At 43.6% G+C, this 24,638-nt stretch overlaps 2 protein-coding genes across 4 annotated transcripts in view; one reads left to right on the top strand and one right to left on the bottom strand.

Moving 5' to 3' along the window:
* Positions 1-24,638, top strand: part of LOC117650393 — an 83,343-nt gene that overhangs the window by 29,537 nt on the left and 29,168 nt on the right. For all 3 annotated transcript variants that reach the window (XM_034393799.1, XM_034393801.1, XM_034393800.1), the window contains exon 5: positions 23,534-23,674. In XM_034393799.1, the coding sequence (XP_034249690.1) occupies positions 23,534-23,674 (141 nt within the window). The remainder of the gene's footprint in view (positions 1-23,533; positions 23,675-24,638) is intronic.
* Positions 7,029-11,973, bottom strand: LOC117650391. Its single transcript, XM_034393796.1, has one exon. It carries the CDS (start codon positions 11,940-11,942, stop codon positions 7,065-7,067), a length of 4,878 nt encoding a protein of 1,625 aa, XP_034249687.1. The 5' UTR covers positions 11,943-11,973; the 3' UTR covers positions 7,029-7,064.

The raw sequence follows: 24,638 nt of genomic DNA, 5'->3' as shown, positions 1-24,638 counted from the left end.
GTGAAAACTGGTAATAAATTAACGGCATTGACAGGACATTTTTGGTAGAGTGAGTACTCGAGGGACTGACTTCACGGAAAAACCGTGGAGTCCTGCCACCCTCGTGAACACAGCCGCGAGATCCACTGTTACGCAGACCCCCACGACAGCAACTTGAGACCCTCGGCAACCCCTCTGAAAAGACAATTGAAGGTCCGCCGCACCCCTGCGACCTTCGTTGCATCCCCGCAAGACCCACGACATCCTCTCGTGAGGTCTTGTCACCCTCAGTGACCGCAGGTGCGTATCTATCAGGTGCGAATGCCCATTTCTAAATATCAATTATCTCCGTACCTAGACGTTTGCGCCCACTAGTTCATTGGTGAAATATGATCCTCTCGGAGTGCCCAAGCTACCAACAAATTATTGACACATTGAGAAAGCTCACCCTGTATGGAAATTGCCTTTTTTCTGCGCAGCTGTGGCTGAACTATTGAGTTGCCCCAGACATAGTAACTTTCAGTTACTGTAAAGGATAGAGGAAGTGAAAAGAATAAGGACAGATCGGATTTGCCTCAAAGCAGATTTGAAAAATTAGAAATTCGACCAAAAGCAGCCGGTTCACAAAATCTTTTCTAATCGTCTCCGCATGCCTAAATCTCATTTGGTCGTTTTTTGGGATGGAATCTTATTTTGAAATGAAAGGTAATTTCTCGAATCATGGTCACGTCGCACACGGCAAAAGCGGCAAAACATAAAAGGAGATCTTAAAAAATAGCACCATAAACAAATTTTTGCCGAGATGTAAAGAAGGGTAAACACTTTCGTAATACCCTGTACACAAAAACTGTGTATTACGTTTAAGGGGGCAGTAGCGTCTTTTGCACGTGTTTTGACGATTTTTGAACCTCCTGTTTAGACGTTAATATAAAGATAAGTATGAATGCCAGAGGCAAACGGCAGGCACCATTTGAAAGATAAAAGTTTTTACAACATTTTCAAAAAAAAATATTTTGTTTTAGCATTGAATTAGGATGTTTTGTGTTATATGCAAAAATGGTCTGCAAAATTACATGGTTTCACTGCGCGCACGATTGTGTAGTGTAGGGCACTAATAGTGATGAGGAACGGATAAGTGACGAGAGAGAGTAGGGATTCACTGGTTTATTAGGGAGGTGCGCACAGACCGAGACCAGGCTACAGACTGTTGACCGGCGCTGAGGCGCGATCCAATTTATAGTCTGGGCAACAGTGACACCTTGCTTGGTGGGTGAGTTCAGAAAGAGGAGTATTGTAGGGCCTTGGCCAGGAGTGAGGGAAGCAAGCCAGAGAGGGGAAGAAGACAAGAAATAAAAATACTGACTGACACTTGTTTAACTCCTTTTAAAACCGTCAAATCTCTACACCACTCCCCCTTTAAAAGAATTTTCTCAAATTGCTTCCTTTCCTTCAAAGTTATCACTTCTCCTCCTTTTAAAGTTATCACTTCTCCTCCTTTTAAAGTTATTACTTCTCCTCCTTTTAAAGTTATCACTTCTCCTCCTTTTAAAGTTATTACTCCACTCCTTCTTTTAAAGAAAATTATAAGTTGCCCAAACTTTGACATTCATTTAATTTTTTTCTTTCTGCGTCATCTTGTGTGAGCTGAAACAATATCCGTCTAGGCCCATCTGACTCAAGTAAGGGTGTCCATCCTTCCTTGACACGCCATCAACGTCAAACAAAATTCATATGATCTTCTTAAAGAGTGGTTCAACAGCGACTCCATGCACTTCCAATAACAGGAAGTACGATCATGGCAACTTTGCCCGTCCCGTGTACAAAGAAACGTACGAATTTTGCCTATGTTTGACCTTACGGAATTAAACCTGATCTGGGGTTTAAATAAAGGTCGTTTTCATCAGCAAACTCACAAAACATGAGAAACAATGCAAAAACTCGAATAAAAAGAATGTTCAAATACTGCTGGGATTTGAACCCTTTTCCCGTCAACTTCTCCGATTCGCTCGAAACTGTACCATTGTTTTTCTCTCGTCGCCCCATTCCCAAAATAACCCCTAATTGCCCGGCTTGCTGCATCCGTTGCCAGATCCTCCTCGACCCCTTGTGACATGTTCTCCTGCAGCATCGCCCCCGGGGCTTTTACCGGATTTGCTGCCACCGTTCTTAGGTCCCCAAAGGCTGCATACCAATTTTGGTCGATCGGACCACGGAAGTCCTGGACGACGGACCGGACGAACACGGACCAACAGCAAGGATCAAACAATATGCCCGATCCTCTTCATTTTTTTAACAGCGACTCCCATGGCACGTCCAAAAACTAGTTAGGGACGCCATCCTGGGGTGCAACCATTTAGCCTGATCATTTTAAAATAAAGGAATTTTACAGAATTGGATTATTCTTGCTGTGTTGGTCTTGTTGACTCTAGAAGACAGTTCTAGAAGAATTCTCGTAGATCCTCCTGTAACACACATAACACTGCGCACAGAATTTTGTAACCTAATCCCCTCTAACTAACAGTTGGGGATGATGCCTTGGTGTTGCAAATCCTGACTAGCTAGCTAAATCCTATCTAAAACACCAGTTTTGATCTAAGAAGACTAATTAACACCAATGTTTTACCACACTTAACTTGGTAATTGTCCCAAGGCCTTGATGACTTGTTGTTGCACAGTCTCTGGAGATCCTGTGGCATCCACTACTGCATGAAGTCCTGGTTCGTTCTCCATCCAGTTGTCCAGAATCAGATGAAGCTGTTGGATGTAACCTTTGGACAATGTGCTCTCTTCATCCCTTGCCCTTTGATGGATCCTTTTGTAGGCTGTCGAGGCACTGCCTCGAAGATATATGAAGTATTCCTTTCTCTTGTACTGAGATACCATAGTCTTGGCTGTGTTGTCAAGCAATACATACTGCTCTTCGTTCATAAATCCAGCGTCTTTCTGCGTTTTAGCGAACATCTTGACCACACTATGTAGAGATCGCTCTGCGATGACAGATTTTCTTGTTGTATAGCTTCTAGTTGAGCCTGCCACAATGTACTGAGCACCATTGATTGAAAGGTAAACGCCCACTTTTGCATATCTTGAGTGTACAATTCCAGGAAATTAATCCCATGATAGTTTGTCCACTGGGAAACTGGTTCTTGCACTACAAGGTATCCTTTTTCTTCCAATTTCTTCAGTAACGTTGACTTGCCAACTCCTATGTTTCCTTCAATGTAAACAATCACCGGCTGTTTGACAGCTGTCTGCTTGAATTTGTTGTACCATGGCTGCCGACTTAACCAGGCAAGCGCCATGTCTGCGTCTCTTGGCTGTCAAGTGCCGACTGACCGTGAGGCTTGACCGGGCAACGGCCCGCGTGTTATGCATTCCAGCACGCATTGCCTCGGTGCGTTCATATCGAGTGCGATTGATCCGCATGAATGGCTATTGTTTTCACTGGGTTGGCTACCCTGTTCGCACTGTTGCTTCGTCGTGCGGGTCACTTCGTGCCGATGGTGGGGTCACGTCGCTGCGCTGATTGGCTCCCGAGTTCGTCGACGCTCGCGTCGGTGGTGGGGCAGAGCGGTTCTTCAGGACTAGCGCTCCGCTCCGTCCGATGTATTGCAATGGTCTAGTGGGTAGCGTGAGTGACTGAGATGGTTGACAACCGGTATCGGTGGTTCGATTCTCCACATTCAGCTCCACACCAATTTCTCTGAGAGGCATTTGGCTGAGAATTCATCCAAGCCTAGTTGGTGTCGGCGTTGGCTGTGGTGATGGTCATGGTGCTGGTGCTGTTGTGCCGGTGTCCTCCATGGTGTTCCAGCTTCATCTGCGGAACATTTCCCTCCACATTGGTGTAGGGATTGGTTTGGCGGATGGCCTCCACGTCAGATACCGTGTGGTGTTCTCCATCTGACTCACCCCTGTCACAGACCACAGTAATATTTTGCCTCTGACTCCTATGATTCTTTACTGTGTCTGACATTCCCAATGCCTTTGCTCCTTGACACTTGACTCCGGCTTTCCTGCCATTCCATTGCGGCCTGTCTGGCTCGGTGGTGGTTGCAGACGCCAGTCGTACCAACTGTGTCTGTTTAACGGTCGAACTTCCTTTGCTTTATTCTCTGTGACTTCTTTGTTTTTGAATGTTGACTCCCTTATTGTCTTTTCATGTCCGTTCTTGAAGCTTTCTTCTCGTATAGTTCTGGCCTTTGATTTTGCCTTGTAATTTTAGCGCGCGTTCTTTTCAAACACTTCCTGTAACTTTCCAATGTTGGTCAATCTGCTTGTTCTCTTCTTGTCTGGTTGCCCTGCTTCGCCATATTGCTCTGTCTTCGTGTTTACTGGTATCCCGGTATCCTGGTATCTGTTTATCATGGGTGTTTATAATATTTTGGGGATTAATCCTCGCACCCCCTACCCCTGTGTGGCGGGTCTACTAGTCAAGTTCAGCGCCCCTGGTGGGGTTGCCTCATCCGTAAGTTTTCTTTCATTTCCTTACGTCTTCGTTTTGGTTGTTGAGGGTTCCTCCTCGGAGTTTTCCTTTTTTTTTCTTTTTTTTTTTTTTTAGATTCATACCCACTGCGCTATTTGGTTTCAAAACTTAAAGTCAACCATTCCCTTTGAGCATCATCGCTTTTGCCGAACGGTTCGCCCAAAGTCCCGTCTATGACATTCAATAGATCTGCTTCCTGCCATCTCCTTGAAAATCGCGTCTGGCGATGCGCGTAAGTCCCACCATTCTAACTTTTCTTGTTTCCAGCCATTAGTTTTCCTTCGCTAATTCCTTCTTTTTTTTTTTTTTTTAGTTTGTTTGGGTAAACCCTGCGTGTTCACAGCGCACGTTCTCGAGTGGTGAACTGTCTTAGCGACGTCCAAACCACGCTTTTCCTGCCTCCAACTTGCCGTCGGTGAAGGAGTATTATGTCCTTATCCTGATGACGATGATCCCGTTAATGATGTCTTGGCTTAGCGTTCTCTCCACATCATGACCATTTGTGCATCTTTCCTGTTTTTATTTCATTTTTTACCCTTTTTTTTTTTTTTTTTTTTTTTATCATTTCCTGGGTAGGTTTGACCATCTCTTACCACTCCTCCATTTTTACACTGTACCAGTCATTGATATTTCTTCACCCATTTCTCCACCATGTCCTCATTCGTGCGTGACGATAAGTGCGTTTCCAGCAGATTTCCAGGGCACTAGACTTTGTCTCTATTTATCCAGGGAAGGACATCATTAATTATTCATTGCGACCCTTAACCTTATCTTTCGGTGCATGTTGCATGCGGCTCTTGGGCCAGTTTTCTAGTGTTTATTTCCCCCTTTCCATTCTTGTTTCCTTTTATACGTTTCTTATCCAACTTTCATTCTTCCTGTTGTTAAGTTGTCATTCCGTCTGGGTTGGTAATGCTGATTCTGTGCCTTCTATTAACGTTGTTGTTCTTCTGCTTTTGGCTTATCACTCCAATCAAAACAAAAGTTCCTTCAGGTGACATTTCAGGTTAATACTTTGAGACTTTGTGAAACATATTCTACTTCTCTTCCCCCTTCAAACGAAAAGACCAAAGGTAAGCAAATTCTAAGTTCATTCTGAGTTTAAAGAATTGTTTTCCAGTCGTACTTCCATATTCTGAGGCACTTCTAGCCGTTCTATTTACCCACTGGTGTCCATCAAACAAAGTGGTTAGCTGACAACCAATTTTTAAACTTACTTCGTGTTCATTGTAAGTGTCTCATCCTAGAGTTCAAGTGTAGGTGAAACACAAAAGCGCGGTCTGGGACTTGACCCACAGACGGGCTTACTTTGCGTTTTGTTTGTGTAGAAAGCACTCAACGCGGCCAATAGGCGGGTTACGAGTGTTTCTCTAAAACTTTGTTCATCATCGTATTAAGTGGGTGTACCAAGGAATGTAGAAGTTCTAAGGAAAACATAATTATTAGCTTAGTGTTTTATTATTTTTAAACAGGGGTTTTCACTTTACATGAAGTTAATGATTATACTGACTTTGAAGCTTTAACATATATACAATAGAGAGCTAAATGTTTCACTAGGTCTCGTCGTACCTAACCTGTCTCTGTCTTTCTTTGCAGGTCTTCTCACTCTATGAGGTTTTCTTGAGATGACAATTGTTCCATCAACTCGATCGGTGGCAAAGGAGGTGGCACCGGAATCAACGGGAACAATGCGACTTTCCGTTTGGCATCCTTGAGGGTAAGTACTTGCAAATTCAATTCTTTTGCCACTCGGCGAAGTTGTTTCTTGGTGCGTTTGAGCACTCACTTCGTTTGTGATTGCGTGAGCCACATTTCCAACAACGGGCTTTCTCCTTCTGTTTCTTGCTCACTAATATTTTCTTTTGTGCAGGTTTCGACTGAGAAGTTTCGTGGACTACTGGAATACCTTCTGACTCCATTTCAACATCTGCAATCTCCGTTTCTTCTTGTACTGAGAGTTGCTGCATTTGTGGAACCAACTGGCTATGTTCTTCAAGCAACTCGTCTTCATCCAAGTCAGAGAGGACAATATCGACATCATCGTTGTTCGTACCAGCAGAACCAAACAATTCTTCCTCCAGTAAGTCAAACTGTAGTCTTTCTTCTGCTTTTGCTTCACAATCTCGAACCATTGCTCTGCGTTTTTCTGCTTCCTCTTGTTGCATTTTTCTGCGTGAAGCACTTACTTCTGTTTGTTTTAATTCCCATTCTCGCCGTCTCTCTTGCTTCGCCTTTTCAGCTGCTTCCAGTTTTTCTTTCCCTAGAGCTTTCTGCTCATCATATTTCTTTTGCATCTTTGCTTTGAGAGCAGCAAAATCTACTTGAGGTAAGGCTGCTGTAACCTTTTTCTGTTTCAGTGGCTTCACTGGCTTCTTACTTGCAGTTTTATGGCACTGCTTACTGCGTCCTGCCAATTTTACTACTGCTTCCCATTTTTCATCTGTCTTGCTTCCTGGCTTTTTAGGGATCTTGTATTTTTCCAGAAAAGTATCCATTCTTTGACTCATGACTGCTTCAGCTTTTCAAGATGGTTCTGTTGCTATGGGAACTGTTGGACTAAGTATTGTTGAGGTCTCAGGTGTTACTTGGTATCTCTGTCTCACTCCTTTTTCTTTCTCTCTTGCAGGAACAAGTATTCATCGGATTCATCTGTTCCATTGAATGTGAGCCAATTCAGCCAAGCTCCGACACCTTCTTCTCCAACTGAAGGATGTGGTGCAAGGCGATCCATGTGTACAACTTGAATGTCAGAAGGCTCTTTATCATTTTGAATTCGAGCATCACAATCATTTATAAGAGTGAGTATGGTATAGGGGCCTGTCCACTCAATATGTAGCTTTCGGCATGCTTCATACCATTTCAATGCCTTATTGTATAGGAAAACTTTGTCTCCTACATTGAAAGGACAAATTCCAGCATTCCTGTCATAGTATTGCTTCATTTTGATTGCAGCTTCAGCTCGTATCTTTCTGACTTCCTCATGGATTTTGCACAAAGCATTCCGCACTGCCCATGGGTAATTATCTTTCATTACCGGCATCACAGGCGGTGGTCCTTGATCCATATGAAGAGGTGTCCTCATTGGTGCTCCAAACATTATCTCATAAGGTGAGAACTTATGCTTTGCATGAGGTAGACTTCTGTATGCTTGTGCAATGAAGGGCAAATACTCTACCCACATTCGATGAGCTCCATCACATAGTAACTTGAGATTCTGTTTCAGTGTTCTTACCCAACGTTCTGCCTTTCCATTGGCTGAAGGATGATAAGCAGTCGTTCGAGTTTTCTTAATGTGATAGAGTGCCATTATCTCATGGAACAACTCTGACTCGAAGATCTGAGCTTGATCTGTCAGAATAGACAGTGGCGCTCCATAGACTGAGAACACGTGAGTGATTAAAGCTCTTGCTACCTCTTGGGCTTGCTGAGTTTTGAGTGGCACAAATACTGGCCATCCAGACAGTGCTTCCACTGCCACTAACACAAACTTGTACCCTTCTTTTGTTGTAGGGTATGGCCCGGCTGTGTCAACATGCCATCTGCCATGCAAAACTCCATCGTGGAATATCTTGAGAGGCACCTTAATTTTCTGGAGAGGTCCTTTGACTCTGAGGCACGTTGTGCAACTTGCCACGAATTCTGCCACATCATTGTACATTCCTGGCCACCAAAAGAATCTCTTCAAGGTTTGTAAAGTCTTACCAACACCAAAGTGGTTGTTTTGGCCCAACTGTGTGTGGTACATTTCCATTGTGGGTTTCACATGTTTTCTCGGAAGAACTAACACTGTGCTTGTCTTTTCAGGGTTTCCAGACGGATGTTCAATTCTTTTGTACAACAAATGGTCTTGGATTTCCAATGATTTGAACTTATGCCACAGTGTTCTTGTGCGTGGACCAAAGGCAGACACTTCCTGAAAGTGTGGCTTCTGTCCGTCATTGACAGCCATATAGATGGGCATTATATCTTCATCAAGCTTTTGGTCTCGTACCATGGTCATGCTAGAGACTCCGTCAGGCACAATTGTTGTCCAATTGGCTATCACTTCATCTGTGTTTGCAGGGATTGTCATTCTATCCTCTACTTCACATAGTTTACAGTGTACATCACATGTCTTCCAGTGTATGTTTGTTGCAGGTTCAAAGTGGTACATGTAGATCCGGAAGGCCAAGTCTCCAAACACTCTGTGAAGCATTTCAACCAGTGTGGCTAACTGCATTTTATCAAGTCCACATGAGAATTCAGGCATGCAAATTGCAGGTACGTTGTGCTTTATTACCCACAATCGTAGAGTGATTAAGGCTTGCTCTACCTCTTCTGGAGTAGGCTTGTCATAGTACTTCACTTTTGTGATGACATTCACTATGCATCTTCCATGACTGTGAGAGATGACTAATCCTGGGCATCCTCTGTCCTTCTGTTTCAGGAAATCCTTCTTCACTCGATACAGAGTTTCTAACTCCAATGCCAGTCCTTTTCCAAACTTGCCATCATGACTGACTGCATGGCATAGTGGAATAGAAGGTGGACTGTGGAAGATGTTGTCATAGACATGGAATAGTTCAAAGTTTTTGGACGAAGGTAGTGTATCGAGCTCTAAAAGTTTATCCATGTCTATGTAGTTCAAGGATGCCGCGTCTCGCTCTTCTAATCTTGCACATTTCTTGCAGTTGGCCGTGCATGGTCTAGCAGGCCGTCTGCTCAATGCATCAGCATGCCCAATGTTGATTCCTTTCTCGTGGACAACTTCAAATTTGTATGGCGCCAGCCTTTCAAGCCATCGAGCTAGGCGTCCAGTTGGATTTTTGAAGTTTCTTAGCCACTGCAAAGCTGCATGGTCAGACTTTACAATGAACGGCGCTCCTGCCAGGTAATGGTTGAAGGCTTTTATTGCTTCTACTAGAGCAAGTAATTCACGGTGTGTAGCACAATAGTTCCTTTGTGCTTTGTTGAGCAGTTTAGACCAGAAAGAGATAGTCACATCTTTGCCGTCTTGCTCTTGAGTTAGGACTGCTCCTAGTCCAGTTAGACTTGCGTCACACGTTACTGTGAATTGGCCCTTCTCTACATCTGGTGTTCCCAATATGGGTGGCGATACCAGCTTTTGTTTTATCTCTGCAAAAGCTTTTTCACAATCATTAGACCATTCGAATGGCACACCTTGCTTCATTAACGCAAATATTGGTGTGGCTATGGTTGCCAAGTGAGGTACATATTTTGCATAATATTGTACCAGTCCTAACCAGGACCTTACTTCCTTTACATCCTTTGGTGCTGGCCAATGAGTGATCTGGTGAATTTTCTTATTGTCAACTCTTATTCCTTTTTCTGACAGGACATGGCCTAAGAATGAGACTTCCGTCTGGAAAAGTTCACACTTCTTGGCTTTTAGCAAGAATCCTCCTGCTCTCACTCTATTGAAGAAAGCTATCAGCCTTGTCATCATTTGGTCAACTTTATCTCCAGCAATGCAGACATCATCGATGTAGACTGCTACTGTGTCTCCAAGGTCATTTTCCGGAGTTTTCACTGTGGCTGGAGTTACCAGTCTGTCTGTAACATACTGGAAAGCACCAGGTGCTGCTGACAATCCAAATCCCATTCGGGTGTATTCATATTGCCTGCTCGGCAATGCCAAATCATCAGGTAAGATTATTGCAGTTTTTGGCTGATCATCTGGATGTACTACCAAGTTGTGGTATCCATGTGCCAAATCCGCACAATGATAGTACTTTTTGCCCGCTAAATGTTGCAATAACTCTTGTGTTCTAGGTATTGGCGCTGCCGGCACCCTGGTTATGGCATTTAGTGCTCTGTAATCCACGCAAACTCTTACTTCACCAGTTTTCTTTGGTACACAAAGAATGGGCGATGCCCATGCAGACTGACTGGGTTTTATGGCTCCCATCTTGAGATATTTTAAGAAGGTTTCTCTGACTTCTTTTCTATAATGCAATGGGACTGGTCTTGCATTTTGCTTTATTGGTGGATGATCTCCTGTGTCAATCCGGAATCTAAGCCATGGGCATGTACCAAAGGTATAGTTGTCTTTTGCAAATACATCATGATGAGTCTTAAGTATGTTTTCTAACACTTCCTTCTGTTCTGGTGTTAGGTTTTTACTGCTCTTTTCCAAGAGTGTTTGCAAATCTTCTGGCAACTTCTCCAACGGTGGCTCTCTTGGAGTTGTATTAATTTCTGCGCCATAATGTGGGGCTACTTCGTGTTCTGTCCAAGCCACTCCACAAAGGTGACATAACTCCACAATTTCTTCTGTATCTTCTGCCTCCTCGTCCCCCTCAACAAGGACAGGGTCCTCATCAGGCTCTATATCACCCAAGAAATTGGGGTTGAGATCATCGTCGTCATCCTCAGTTAGACCGCTGTACTTCAATGGATGAACTAGGAAAACTTCTCCAATGATGGTATACTTTGGGATCTCAATGCATTTTGCTCCCAAATTTTCCATTGTCACAGTAATTGGTGCACTTACACATGGAACCATCCCGGACTGGACCAAAACTGTTGCAGGTAATTTTGAGACTTTATTTTCTGCAAATTTATTATTGGTAAAGAGACCCGTTCTGATTGTACTAGACTCGAGGTTCAAAACCTCCTCTGGCTGGATTCTCATACTTTGCTTTTGCTTTGTGTCGACTTTCTCACTTTTCACTTTGTCTTTGTTCTCTTTTTCAGTTTCATAATTCTCTTTCTCTTTCAGATTCACGTTGAGACCAGCAAGAGGCGAAGTGACCGAAGGCTCAGAACATTGTGTTGGTGTGGACAGCACCTCCACCTCATCCTGCTCCATGGCCACTACGTCTCCCTGTCTCACCCATGCGCTGGCTTCTCCCAGCTCATCAGCCTCCAAATCTGCATCCAGCTTTGTCTCCAACTTCTTTGTCACAAATGGTCTTAACAGAGTCCTTTGATTGGCTCTGACCACATAGTACAATGTTCCGTCATCAAACTTTCCTTTTGTTGGTGACTTTCTGACTCTGAACGGGACTCTCACCTTGGAGCCAAACTTAGCAAACCGTCCTTTGGCATGGACTCTTACATCAAAATGCTCCATGAAATCATATCCAATTAGATTTTCACTAATGTCAGCTTCATAGACTTGGAAGGAATAAGTCTTCCCTTTTATTTGGAAGTCCGTCCAGGTTGGTCCATATAGTGGAGCTCTGTGTGCAGTAGCACTCTTCAATCTGAGTTTAGCCTGAGGTAAATCTTTTCTTGTTCTTTTAAGTACTGTGATTTGTGCTCCTGTATCTAATAGTGCTTCTGTTTGTGTTCCCAGAATTTCACACTTTATGTAAGGAGCATTCCGCAACTTTGGTACATCCTTGCAAGAAGTACACACATCACAATCTGGATGTTGCTCTTCATTGAGGATTTTACTGGTACAGTCTTGCAACGCCTTTTTCATGCAATCAGTTTCTCTACTCTGCTTGCACTGTTTAGGCTTTTTCACCATTGCATTTTCATCTGTCTTCCTTTTTACTGGTTTTCTCACTTCTGGTTTGTCTTCTTTCTTTACAGTCGGAGTAGCTTCTGGTTTAACTTGAAGCACGTTTGGTTCTTTTGGCACCCGACTTCCCTCCGATTGGAAGGGTACCTGCTCTAGTTTCCCTGATCCTCTTGGTCATTATTTCTGGGTACGTAAGGCATGCGCTGCTGGCCTTGATTCCCCTGATTCTGACGCTGCCCTTGGTAACCTTGCTGAGACTGGTTATTTTGATTTCTAGGACCTTGAATGGACCGGAGTTGGTTCATGTCCGGCCATCCAATGCTGCGCTGGTTCCCAGCATCCTGGAATTGGTAGTATGCCAGAGCTGTGCGCAAAGCGTCTGGTGGGAAACTGAAGTATCCTCTTCCACGCCCTCGGCCTCGTGACATGGCCTCGTCTCGAAGGCGATTTCTGCAGTCTCTGTAGACATGATTTGGCATGTGGCAGTAGCTACAGGTACGTGCTCCTCCATTATTGCCATTATTGAAGTATCCTCTGCCTCGGTTGTTTGAGCCGTTTGGGCAGTTTGCTGCGAAATGTCCTGGCTGCTTGCAATTGTGACATGTGCCATTTTGTACATTTCCAGCATATCCTCGACCGCCTCGTCCACGGCCTCTTCCAGACCCTCTAGGACGTCCACGGCCTCGTCCTCGTTGAACCGTCTGAGTTCCAGTACCAGAAGTACTCTGTTCACCCTCAGCTTGGTTTACTTCAACTTCACTTGTATCCTTTGATGTGGACTCGATCTCAGCCAAACGGACCTTTTTGGCTGGTCGCTCTCCATACAGCAGTAATCCTCTATTTAGGTTCTTTACAGCATCTGCCAAGGTGTCGCTCTGTGCAAATGCCAGTCTTTCTGCCATGTGGCTATCTGCTAATCCTTTGACGAAAGCTGTCACTAATGCTTCTTGTAGGTCTTCTTCATTGTGTGTGACCATGTATTTTCTTCCCACATGCTCGACTTGTAGAGCGAAATCTTCTAGTTTCTGATCTGGCCCTTGCTTCAATGTTTCAAAGTCTCGCTTTCTTTGCCAAAGCGATGTTACAGCACTGAATGTTTTTGCCAAAAGAGCATCCAGTTCTTGAAACGTTGCTTCTTTTCCTTGCTGGTCTAGCATTGGCAAGACCATCAAAGCTTTTCCTCGTAGAGCTGTCACGAGTTTCTGACTCTTTTCTTCTTCCGTCATGTTCTTTGTAATCTTGTTGAACTGTGACCTCCATAGCGTATAGCAATGTTCTCCGTCATATTCTGGGATTCTAGTATTCTCTGTAGTGGGTGCTGGGCGCTGTTGTTGTACACCCTGATTTTGTTGTTGCTGTTGTTGATGTTGTTGTATCTGCTGCTGCTGCGTGTTCAATATCTGAGTTAGGACATTAAAGAGAGGCTGCATTGCTTGTAGTCCTTGTTGGAATCCATGACCCAAGTCGTCGCCGTGCTCGCTTGCTTCCTCGTCCTCATCGTCGTCGTCGTCTGCTTCATCGACGTGACGCTGTCGTAACTCTCTTGCTTGTCCTTGAGCAGCTCCGCGACCTCTGCCTCTGCCTCTACCGCGGCCTCTGCCTCTGCCACGTCCCCTTCCTCGGCCACGCCCTCGGCCGGCTTCTGGTGCTTCGGGTTCTCCTGCAGGCTGTCCCTCTTGAACATCAAACCCTTCAAATCCGGGCAATCCGGGTCGGCCTGCGCGAGGCGGGACTAGTCGAACTACCGCGTCGGGTTGCTGCGGCGGCTCGTTTTGAGCAGGACCAGCAGGGCCTGGTTGATCTTCGTCCATCGGATGCGGCAAAGGTCCTACGTGTGGATCGAAGAAGTCACGTGCTGGTTGTCTGAAAGGCTGCATAATACAGCGATGTCTTGAGAACTTGTGTTTTCTTTCTCGTGTACTTCCCTGAAATTCCTTTGACCTAACGACAGTAACTAGCGCGAGCGAGCTCTGCTTTCAGTTCCGTCCACTCACTCTGTGTCTTAACAGCACGTTTTTACAAACTGCTTTCGTTAATCCACCTCTTTCAAGTTATCCGAACAGCTCTTGTGCTTACGTCTGAAACAGCGCACTCCTGAGTGGTTACGTTTCAAACAGCTCCAGGCTTACGTTCGTCTAACCCTCTCAAACTGTCAACTGATCAGCACAAATACTAGGCTTACGATCAATCAACCCAATTGCTCAGAGAAGTGTAGGACTGCACAGACTGGTAGTGGCTTACGCTCCTCAAGGAAGCAGCACGACTATCCAGCCAGGCAATACCTCCTTACACCTCCTATAGACTACTCAATCACACAAATCGCTCGTCACACTCTCGTCCTCCTTCAAAAACGTAGGGAAAACCCACGCAATATCGCCAGTTTAACCGCTGTCACCACTTGTAGTGTAGGGCACTAATAGTGATGAGGAACGGATAAGTGACGAGAGAGAGTAGGGATTCACTGGTTTATTAGGGAGGTGCGCACAGACCGAGACCAGGCTACAGACTGTTGACCGGCGCTGAGGCGCGATCCAATTTATAGTCTGGGCAACAGTGACACCTTGCTTGGTGGGTGAGTTCAGAAAGAGGAGTATTGTAGGGCCTTGGCCAGGAGTGAGGGAAGCAAGCCAGAGAGGGGAAGAAGACAAGAAATAAAAATACTGACTGACACTTGTTTAACTCCTTTTAAAACCGTCAAATCTCTACAATTGCAGCCAAAGTTTTTAACTTTTTACCAATCGGTAAAATGCATCTGAAAAAGCATGAAATTGCCCATATAATGACCCTTGGGTTTCAATATTGGGCAAGAAAAACTATTGAAACGCTCATCTTCAACTTAAGATGGAAAAGAACCACATTTTTTCTGGCCCAATATTAAAACCCAAGGGTCATTTTATGGGCAATTTCATGCTTTTTCAGATGCATTTTACCGATTGGTAAAAAGTTAAAAACTTTGGCTGCAATCGTGCGCGCAGTGACACCATGTAATTTTGCAGACCATTTTTGCATAGAACACAAAACATCCTAATTCAATGCTAAAACAAAATATTTTTTTTTGAAAATGTTGTAAAGACTTTTATCTTTCAAATGGTGCCTGCCGTTTGTCTCTGGCATTCATACTTATCTTTATATTAACGTCTAAACAGGAGGTTCGAAAATCGTCAAAACACGTGCAAATGACGCTACTGCCCCCTTAATACACGTGAGTGTAAAACCATTGTTTCGCAAAATGTGCCAAATATTGGCATTTCAGTGCCGTAATACACAACACACGAGTAACCGTAACACCGCGTTATACCGACTAGTCTGTACCAAGGGGATTAACACTCCAAGAAATCGTGTACAGAGTACTCGGTATTACGCGGTATTTCGGGGATATTACACGTGTATTACGGCATTATATGTTTTTGGAAATTTCGAATATTCGGGGTCGAAGCAAAGAGATCCGTCCTCGCATCGAATCACCCCTGATTCGATTCGATACGATACCGAACTATTCGCACATCCCTAAGGTCAAGGTATTCGCGGAAACGCAAGAGAACTCCTGGCAGATTCCAGACCTAAAGGGCAAGCCATTTGCCAACACCTCATGGATTTGGACCAAACTTGGTATACCTATACCTTTTGAGTCAAAAAAATTTTTGGTGGAAAAATTTTTTTTTTTGAAAATTTTTTTTGTCGTTAAAAATAAAAAAATGTTTCTAGACAATTTGACGTCATCACCAAAATTGCTCAAAATTTCACCAAAGACTCATCATTATGTTCTCTTTTCACCTGCCAAGTGCCAATACGGTTAACTTAATACTTTGGGAGATATTAAAGTTTACGAGTCCAAAAGCGACCAACCCGTTAATGATTTTCACCTAGATTTGCTTCTATTCGAGTCAGCAGTCATATTCCGACTAAAGTAATGCTTCGTCTTGAAAAATTTAGAACCAGACTTGATAGTTATACTCAGAATGATGCAATTTAAGGCCACATAAGGAATATTCAGTGATATTTAGTCTTTTTTATGTTTGATAATTCAATTATTTTTATTGCTGTTGGTCAGAATTTTATCATATACTTCTAGATGTGGTACTAACCTTCTGAGTAAGTTCAATGACAGAATTTCTTCTGTTCCAACAGAAAGTAATCATTTCTTCAAGCTACTACCACTTGCAAAAGAATCTCACCCCCTAGCCGTGCGCGGCGCTACCCCGCGCCACGGATATGGCTTCTCCAGTAGCTACCTGAGTGCGGGGTATCGCCGGACCCGTCAAGGGGAGTGCGGGGAGTCTCAAGTCTTGCCCTCGTCCCATCGTCTATACCCCATGCTACTTTGCAATTTCTCATAGTTTTTCGTTTTCTTTTTTGCCTCAATTTTTCATACAAGATGTTGTTTGTTGATGTGAACAATAACAAAATTTGTCTTATTGTTGTTTCTGCTTCGAGGTGTTTATTGAATAATTGAGAGGGTTTTTAAAGCTACAATGGAGACTAGTTGTTCCCTTCAATATTTGACTGGAGCTTGTGGAGGCTCTATCAAACAAAGAGCAGATTTTACTAAAGAAGAGCGGAGTATTTTGCATTATCGTACTAGCTTAGCAGTTATTCTTACTGTTTGTGAGAACCATGAACTAACCTATTTGAGACTATTTCCTATGAAGCAAACAGTTTGTGCAGAGAAGGGCCCAAATCACAAGGCCAAAGCTGCAAGAAATATTAGTTATGCCATGTTTAAAAAACTATTACTTGTCCAGCCTTCAACTTCTTTGGTTCCTGGATCAGGTTTATGTCCTGCGTGCTTCTCAACCATCAACAAAAGCCTAGAAAACATTACGTCTCCACCACCTTCACCAGGAAGTGAGGAAGATGAAATTAAAGATAAGACCGTAGAGCTGGAAGGTGACTCTAGCATTGATGCTGAAAATCAGTCTGACCAAGGCCGCTTTGATGATTCTGCCAAAGTTGTTACCTTGGAAAAGTCACAAAAACACGAAGAAGATGACTTCCCTTTCACTCCTCCGGCACCAGTACCAGGAACTTCATCAGGTCCCCAAACTGAAAATGTTGCTGTACCATCTGATTCATCTACTTCTGACAACAAGCTCTCCAAAACTAGTTCATTTTCCTCCACTGGTAGCACAGGAATGGGGAAACTAAATGAATTTCTTGTCACCAAAAAAGTGTCACCATACCAAAAAAGGAAAGCTAAGAGAAGTGTAAGCTACCGTGAATCTAAGCTTGCTAAAATTCAAGAAACTGTACAGGAAGTTGTAGAAAAAGTAGCGCAGTCAAGTATCAACGTTAAGGGGGCACACCAGTGAAAATGTAGAGGTTTTGAAAAACGATCACTCTGAGAAAAGTAACCTATGTATTCGATTGATATTTTATTCGTGGCTCAAAATTATATCAAAGAAAAGAAAAATCAGTATGGGAGGGTGGGGTGGCGATGGCAAGACGGAGCGCCAGTGCACTTCATTTTTCTGCGACCTCGTCTCACTCCTGCCACGATTCCGCCTCTCTGGATTGAGCCTCGAGCACGGGATTTGAAAATTTCTCAACAGGACACATGTGGCTATGGTCTGAACCACGGGCATGCAAAAAGAATGATTTTGAATTTGTTTTTTCAAAAGGCAAAAATAAAAAGAAATTTTTTAACCAATTTTTTCGCGTTTTCATGGCTGCAGCTCACGTCCTATTTATGGGATGGCCGTTTCCGAGGTTCAGACCATAGACGCAAGTTTAACGAACATTTTGCCGCAAACCGCATTAATTTATCTCAATTTTTGCGCCCGTGAGAGTGGCACAAAGGTACAAAAAGGGTGTTTTGAGAAAAAGCCCTTTTAGTGGAAACATAGATTTGACGGTTTTTTTCGGATTATAAATGCGCTATTTGACGTATTTAAGTTCGATTTGCGCCAAAATGACCCTCTTTTTAACTGCGTTTGGGTGGTTCAAGGATTTTGTAATTATACTTCAAGTGAAAAAGCTGAACGTTCACAATTGGTCCAAAATATCCAGGAATAATAACCTTTTTAACAACTTCAAAAATGTGCACAAGCCAAACTAATGGGAATTTTGGGGTGGGGTTTGCGGCATTCGACTCGGGATGAATAGCAGAAAAATAAGATAAAATAAAAAAGAAGGCAAAAATTTGACGATTTTCACTGGTGTGCCCCCTTAACAAGGAAAAACAACATCTGGAAGAAATAGTTCAACAACTTAAAGAAAAATATGCCAAAGCAGCCTCAAGACAGGAGAAAGTGAACATAATTTCAGTTTTGCCTCAGAGCTGGACAGTGGATAAAATAGTATCTTTATTTGCTGAATATAATGTAACCCAAAAATTTGTGAGAGGAGTAAAAGAGTTGGTACAAGCTGAGGGTGGCGTTCTTCCTTCAGTTCGGGAAAGGCCAAAGAATGGCTTGCCTCGGAATACACTGGATGCAGTCTTGAAGTTTTATGAAGAGGATGAGGGATGTGTTTATATTTACCCTGATAAAAGTAAATGCTTGAGTGTTAAAATTAATGGGCAAAAGGTTACAAAGCAGAAGAGGCTGTTACTGGGAAATTTGAAGGAACTCCACAAATCATTCAAGAATCAAAATCCAGAATACAAGATATCATTTAGTAAGTTTGCAGAGTTGCGTCCCAAATACTGCCTGTTGGCAGGGGCCCCAGGCACACACACTCAGTGTGTCTGTGAATGCCATAAAAACATAGAGCTTATGATTAATGCGTCTATGTTGAGACAGTTCACCAAAATTGATGAAGTGGAAGTAAAAGGATATCCAGAATGCCTAAAGTTGATACGATGCTCAGATGTTACATTCTCTTGTGTGTTGGGGAGATGTAAAAATTGCCCAGGTCTTCAACCCCTCAAAGAACTATTGGAAGGCAGCCTTCAGGATGAAGAAACAGAAACTGTAACATACAATTCATGGAACAGGAAAGATAAAAGAAGCCAGCTTGAAACAGTAACCAAAGATAAAGAAGATTTTGTTGAAGAGTTCCTCAATCTCATGAAAGAAGTAAATTTACATGATTTTCTGGCAAAGTCACAGGCCAAGTTCCTGCGAGAAACTAAATGTTCGTTGAAAGAAGGTGAGGCTGTTGTTTTAATGGACTTCGCAGAAAATTACAGATTCATGATTCAAGATTCTGTACAGAGCTACTATTTTGGACAAAAAGAGTGCACCATTCATCCCTTTATAATTTACCATTTTGACAAAGAGCAAAATGAAGTGAGGCACATCAACTATGTGGTGATATCTGATTGTTTAAAGCATACTGTTCCCACCATCTACACCTTTCAGAAGTCTTTAATTTCTTTCTTGAAGAAGAGGCTGCCTGACTTGACACACATAAATTACTTTTCTGACAGCCCAACTTCACAGTATAGAAATTTCAAAAATGTGGCCAACCTTTTACACCATGAAGAGGACTTCAAAATAACAGCAGTGTGGAACTGTTTTGAAACATCTCATGGCAAGACACTATGCGACAGTTTAGGTGGAGCCATCAAGCGTTCAGCTAGTCGAGCAAGTTTACAAGGCGAACTGATTCGCAATGCACAGGAGATGTTCACTTGGGCCAATGAGCGATGGAATTTACCTGAGGACTCCAAAGTGACTGTAGCATTTGTGTCAGATCAGGAAGTAAGTAATGAAATGGATTTCTTGGATAAAAGGTTCTCTGGTGCCTTGAAAGTTCCATCAATCATGAAAATGCACCATTTCAAGCCCATTTCAAAATACCAAGTGGAACTGAAAGAATATTCTGCAAAAGAATTTGGAGTGATTGCTACAGTGCGGAAAGAGGCAATGTAAATCTCTCTGGTAAGGCTCATATCTCTATGAAAATATCTGTTGACATAAAATTGGTGAATAAAATTAATTAGTTTTGTTTCTGTTTAACAGAGCCAACCTGCTGTTATTCTGCCTGGTCGTACATCAATGTTCACCAACTGCAAAAAATTGATTTTATTGTATTAATTGTAATATCTAGAAGTATATGATAAAATTCTGACCAACAGCAATAAAAATAATTGAATTATTAAACATAAAAAAGACTAAATATCACTGAATATTCCTTATGTGGCCTTAAATTGCATCATTCTGAGTGTAACTATCAAGTCTGGTTCTAAATTTTTCAAGACGAAGCATTACTTTAGTCGGAATATGACTGCTGACTAGAATAGAAGCAAATCTAGGTGAAAATCATTAACGGGTTGGTCGCTTTTGGACTCGTAAACTTTAATATCTCCCAAAGTATTAAGTTAACCGTATTGGCACTTGGCAGGTGAAAAGAGAACATAATGATGAGTCTTTGGTGAAATTTTGAGCAATTTTGGTGATGACGTCAAATTGTCTAGAAACATTTTTTTATTTTTAACGACAAAAAAAAATTTCAAAAAAAAAAATTTTTTCACCAAAAATTTTTTTGACTCAAAAGGTATAGGTATACCAAGTTTGGTCCAAATCCATGAGGTGTTGGCAAATGGCTTGCCCTTTAGGTCTGGAATCTGCCTCCTTCAGTTGCCAGTGATCCTGCCCACGCCGCTTGGGCCACGCGAAATACGTGCCGATCGTCTCAAATTTGTGGCAGGTTGTTTTCTTTCTTCTTTTGGGGAGGGTTGGAGGGGGAAGAAACTCATTTATGACAAAATTGAACGCCGAAAACAGCCGCCAGAGGCGGATCCAGCACTCCAGGAGGGGTTAATGTTGTGAGGGCTAGCCTCGTTGCCGCGGGTTCTTGACGTGCAAATGGTGAAAGCGTGTCAGAGTTCAAGAATGGGGGAACTACTCGAGAAACACAAACGCCAAAGATGTAAGTGACTTCCAATCTATAATTCGAAGGGTTAGGTTAGGTTAGGTATGATTAGGTATGATTGGTATGATTAGGTATGATTAGGTATGATTGTATGCGGTGGTTCAGTTCGTACAGTCACTACGGGGCCGAGTCCTAGACCTAGCTATTCTAGCACTAAACCCAACCTTACCTTGAGAGCTGACTAACACGGCACTCCTACCGGGCCGCCAAAACAAGAATATTTTGGTCTTGGAACAGGTTGGAACAGGGGGCGGCAACGGCCTAGGAAGCGCGTGAAGCCATGCGCGAGGAAGGTGCAGGGGTTACTTATGTATTTTGCTTCGATTGGAAGATCCAGCCCGTTGATTGCAAAACGCTTTGCGCAGATCAAAAGTGCACAAAATTTAACGTGCACTAGGCCTAGTAGACTGCCCGATACTTCCAATTCAACCGAACACAAAGGCGGAATCATTTAAATCAACATGGCGCATTCGAGTTTTTCCTGAATTTTATGATTTCTCGTGTTTTTCGGTGTTTTTACTGCACCTTGCTATAAAGTCAGGGGGGAGTTTCGAGAAGAGCAATTAGCCTAATGCACCCTAAATTTCAAGCCCTTTCCATCGGTGCAAATCGTTTTGAAAAACATTGTCTAGTTTTCATGATCTCGAACAAGTGCGCAATCTCTGCACTGACGGCGCGAGCACCGCTTCACGGTATCCCTAGGCCGTTGCCACCCCCTGGTCGAAATCTTACAAAATCTGACGAAGTATTGTCCGTTAGCAAATTTTGTGTCCCAATTCATCAAAAATTGTTATCTTTTGATCGGTACTTCGCTCTAGTTCTTCTTTGCTGCCACGATTCATGACCTTAACCCTGTTATCACAGCCAGCCCAGTGGGGTCGGCTTGCCACAACGCAGCCGCCGGTCAGTAGTGCTCGCGCTTTCTTCGCAGTATGGAGACCAAGTTTCTGATTCTGCTGGGCCTTCTGGCCGCCGTCTCGCTAGGTAGGCCATTCTCCAGACTGCCACACTTTGGGAAAAGGGTACTTGTGATCACTCGACGAGTCCTTACAGAAAATTCATAACTGCCAGGGTAGATTCAAGACAATCCTGTCAGAGCAGATCCAAGACAATCCTAACTTTTCGTGTCAATTCAGAACTATCCTAACTGCACATCACGTGAAAAGCGGTGTTTTCTCAAAGCTCGTGATTAGCTGCTGATTTTCCGTTATCAAACCTGAAGTTGCCTTATAGGCATTCCATCTCGAATCGGCCACTTTTGCAGGTCACCATTACGGATAACGACAATTTTTTTTTTGTAGGTAGAAATCATCAAAAAAAAATTCTGTGCCAAATCTCAGCCAGATCGGTCCAGTAGGGTCAGGGCGGGGAAGAACTGGACAGGGGAAGAACTGGACACCCCATATTTTTCTTCAAATACCGTAGGCACAGGAATAACAACTATCAAAAGTTGTTCCGTGGCATGAGCGGTTCATTACACGACAGTTGTCAGGCCAGTACATACGGCATTTGAAGTAAAATGTGGAGTGTCCAGTTCTTCCCCTCCCGCCCTGACCCTAGTTCCTGAGAAAAGCGCCCTCAAAGTTTTAGTCAAAACTACATTTAAGTGGTTTGAGGAAATTCGCACTTTTTCACGTAATGGCCGATAACTGCCTCACTATTCAAGCTACGATGATTCCCAGCACGGTTTCTGGAAGGGAATACTGTGAGGATTCAGAAAATGTACTTGGATTTGAGATGCGACTTAGTAAAGGTGATAAAAAATGTGAAAAATCGCAGAAATTTTTTTATTTTTTGGACCAATTTTTTAGTGAGTTTTCCGGGCCATGCCCATATCGTGAAAATCCAAACCGAATAGCGAAAATTGAAGCCCATACCATGCCCAAACACATTACGATCTCGGAATTGTTGGATGTGGGTCTAGTTTCGGAGCTGCAGCGACTTGAAAATTCGTAAAAATAGGTCAAATTCTGTTTTTGGCCAAAGTGCACGCGGGGGATTTTTCTTGTTACAGGCTCCACGCGGCATGGCTAGCCTTGTTCAGAGACCGCTTTTCGGCCTTAGTTGAATATTTAAGGTTCCCCATTTGAACAATGCAATCGATATTGTTCGAACAAGTCTCCTGGATCCACGAAAAATGAGAGCTGAGAACGCCTGGAATGGCATACGATCATGTGTGGTCTGGCCCTTAATGGTAATGGTAATTTGGGGTAGGCAACCCAACTGGCTCGCCCGTGCGCCGACCGGCCTTGCCTATTGCACAGGCGCTCGGGCCACTTCGGTCGGCCAGATATGGCAGTCTCTCTCTCACTCTCTCTCTCTCTCTCTCTCTCTCTCTCTCTCTCTCTCTCTCTCTCTCTCTCTCTCTCTCCCTCCCCTCCCCTTGCACAGTTGCTATATGCAAGAGATGCCAAACAACTCCTACAGCATTGCTACTGTAAAGTCCAGAGAATTCGTCTTATTGCAGTAATAAAACGCAAGAATCTGCGAAAGAAATAAAAATCTGAAGTTTGCCTTAGCATAGTTGAATGTTGAATTATAGTACCTATGTACCTCAACGACCCCTACGAACTGCCTTCACCGCTTCAAACCGCTTACCCTCCCCATGCCCCAGCCTGTGCCCCTCTCCCCCTGCGCCCCGCCTCTCTGCAACATCGCGGCTGTCATCGACGTGCACCTGAGTGCTAAGAGAGCCCGCCGCGGCTAGGCTGGGCCTCGGACACCGTCGACGGCCTGCCTTTGCATCGCAACCCCCTCATGCCTTTCGCTTGGAGTTGCAGTGACGGCCGGCGACTGCGGGGCGTCGGATCTCTTCAAGTGCAAGGACGGCAGCGGGTTCATCGGTGGCTGTGTTCCTGGGCAGCGGAGGTGCAGCGGCGAAGAGGACTGTGGCGACGGCTCCGACGAGGAAGGCTGCGATGGTGAGTGCGCCACCAACCTTGCGGCCACAGAGACGCCGAATGCTCGGGAGCACACAACTCTTGTCCCGGAGGGACGTCACAAAAAAGTGACGTCAAAGAAAAATTGCGTGACTTACAGTCGCTCCGATTTTTGACACAAATGCACCATAGGGCTAGGTGCTTACAACAGGGAAAATCATTTCAGAGAAGTCACAACGAAATTTTATGTCACTCACGTCTCATGCTTTTTGTCGGCGTGACCTGGAACGGCACGAAGTCACAGAGTCAGTGTAAGATACAAGGAAAAACCATTATAATGCGAAGAACACCTGGTATCAAACTTGCACCAATGCACCATTTCCTTCCTGTTATGCGAAATTTCTTTGTAAGACACTAAGAACGTACTGAGTTAAAACGTTGACTCCAGCTCAAAAGTTTGAGACCATGACATCAAGGGACATCCAAAATGCATCACTCTGGATTACACTACCAACCTAACCAACTGTCTATTTAGAGCACACTTACAAATGCATGCTTGGCCAAGACCACACTTACAGACGCACGCTTGGCGCCGTATTACTTCATGCTAAGCATTGGCATATGTCCTCAATAATCGCAAAGTAGCCATTTTTCACATGTTTCTTTACGTTCCTGTGACTTACTTGCACAGTAAATTGAAATGACAGAATTCGTAACGGTTCGGCACAGAAACCGCCAGAGCGATTCTCCCGTTTCGGGGTAGTTTTGGCGTCTCTGATTTGCCGAAAGTGAGAAATATCCAATTAAGTTTTTCTGATTATTGGGGTCCTGGATGATACTAGAGTTATGGCAATGGTATTCATAGTAAAGACCTTGTACTACCTTACTAAAAACATGAGCCATAAGGTATTCCCATACGTTTTAGTGGGTGTTTTGATCACGGAAATTACGTTATCACGGAAGTTACAAAGTGTGACAATCGGCTTTAACGGCTGACTCGGGCTTG

The sequence above is a fragment of the Thrips palmi genome, unplaced genomic scaffold (assembly GCF_012932325.1).
Source record: "Thrips palmi isolate BJ-2018 unplaced genomic scaffold, TpBJ-2018v1 HiC_scaffold_5, whole genome shotgun sequence".
In the NCBI taxonomy this organism is placed as follows: Eukaryota; Metazoa; Arthropoda; class Insecta; order Thysanoptera; family Thripidae; genus Thrips; species Thrips palmi.
The sequence above is the reverse complement of the archived record's forward strand: the minus strand, read 5'-3'. Positions and strand labels throughout refer to the sequence as shown.

Bases quoted from the DNA above. Each gene is read 5' to 3' on its own strand.
- LOC117650391 (XM_034393796.1), bottom strand. From the start codon at position 11,942: ATGGTGAAAAAGCCTAAACAGTGCAAGCAGAGTAGAGAAACTGATTGC.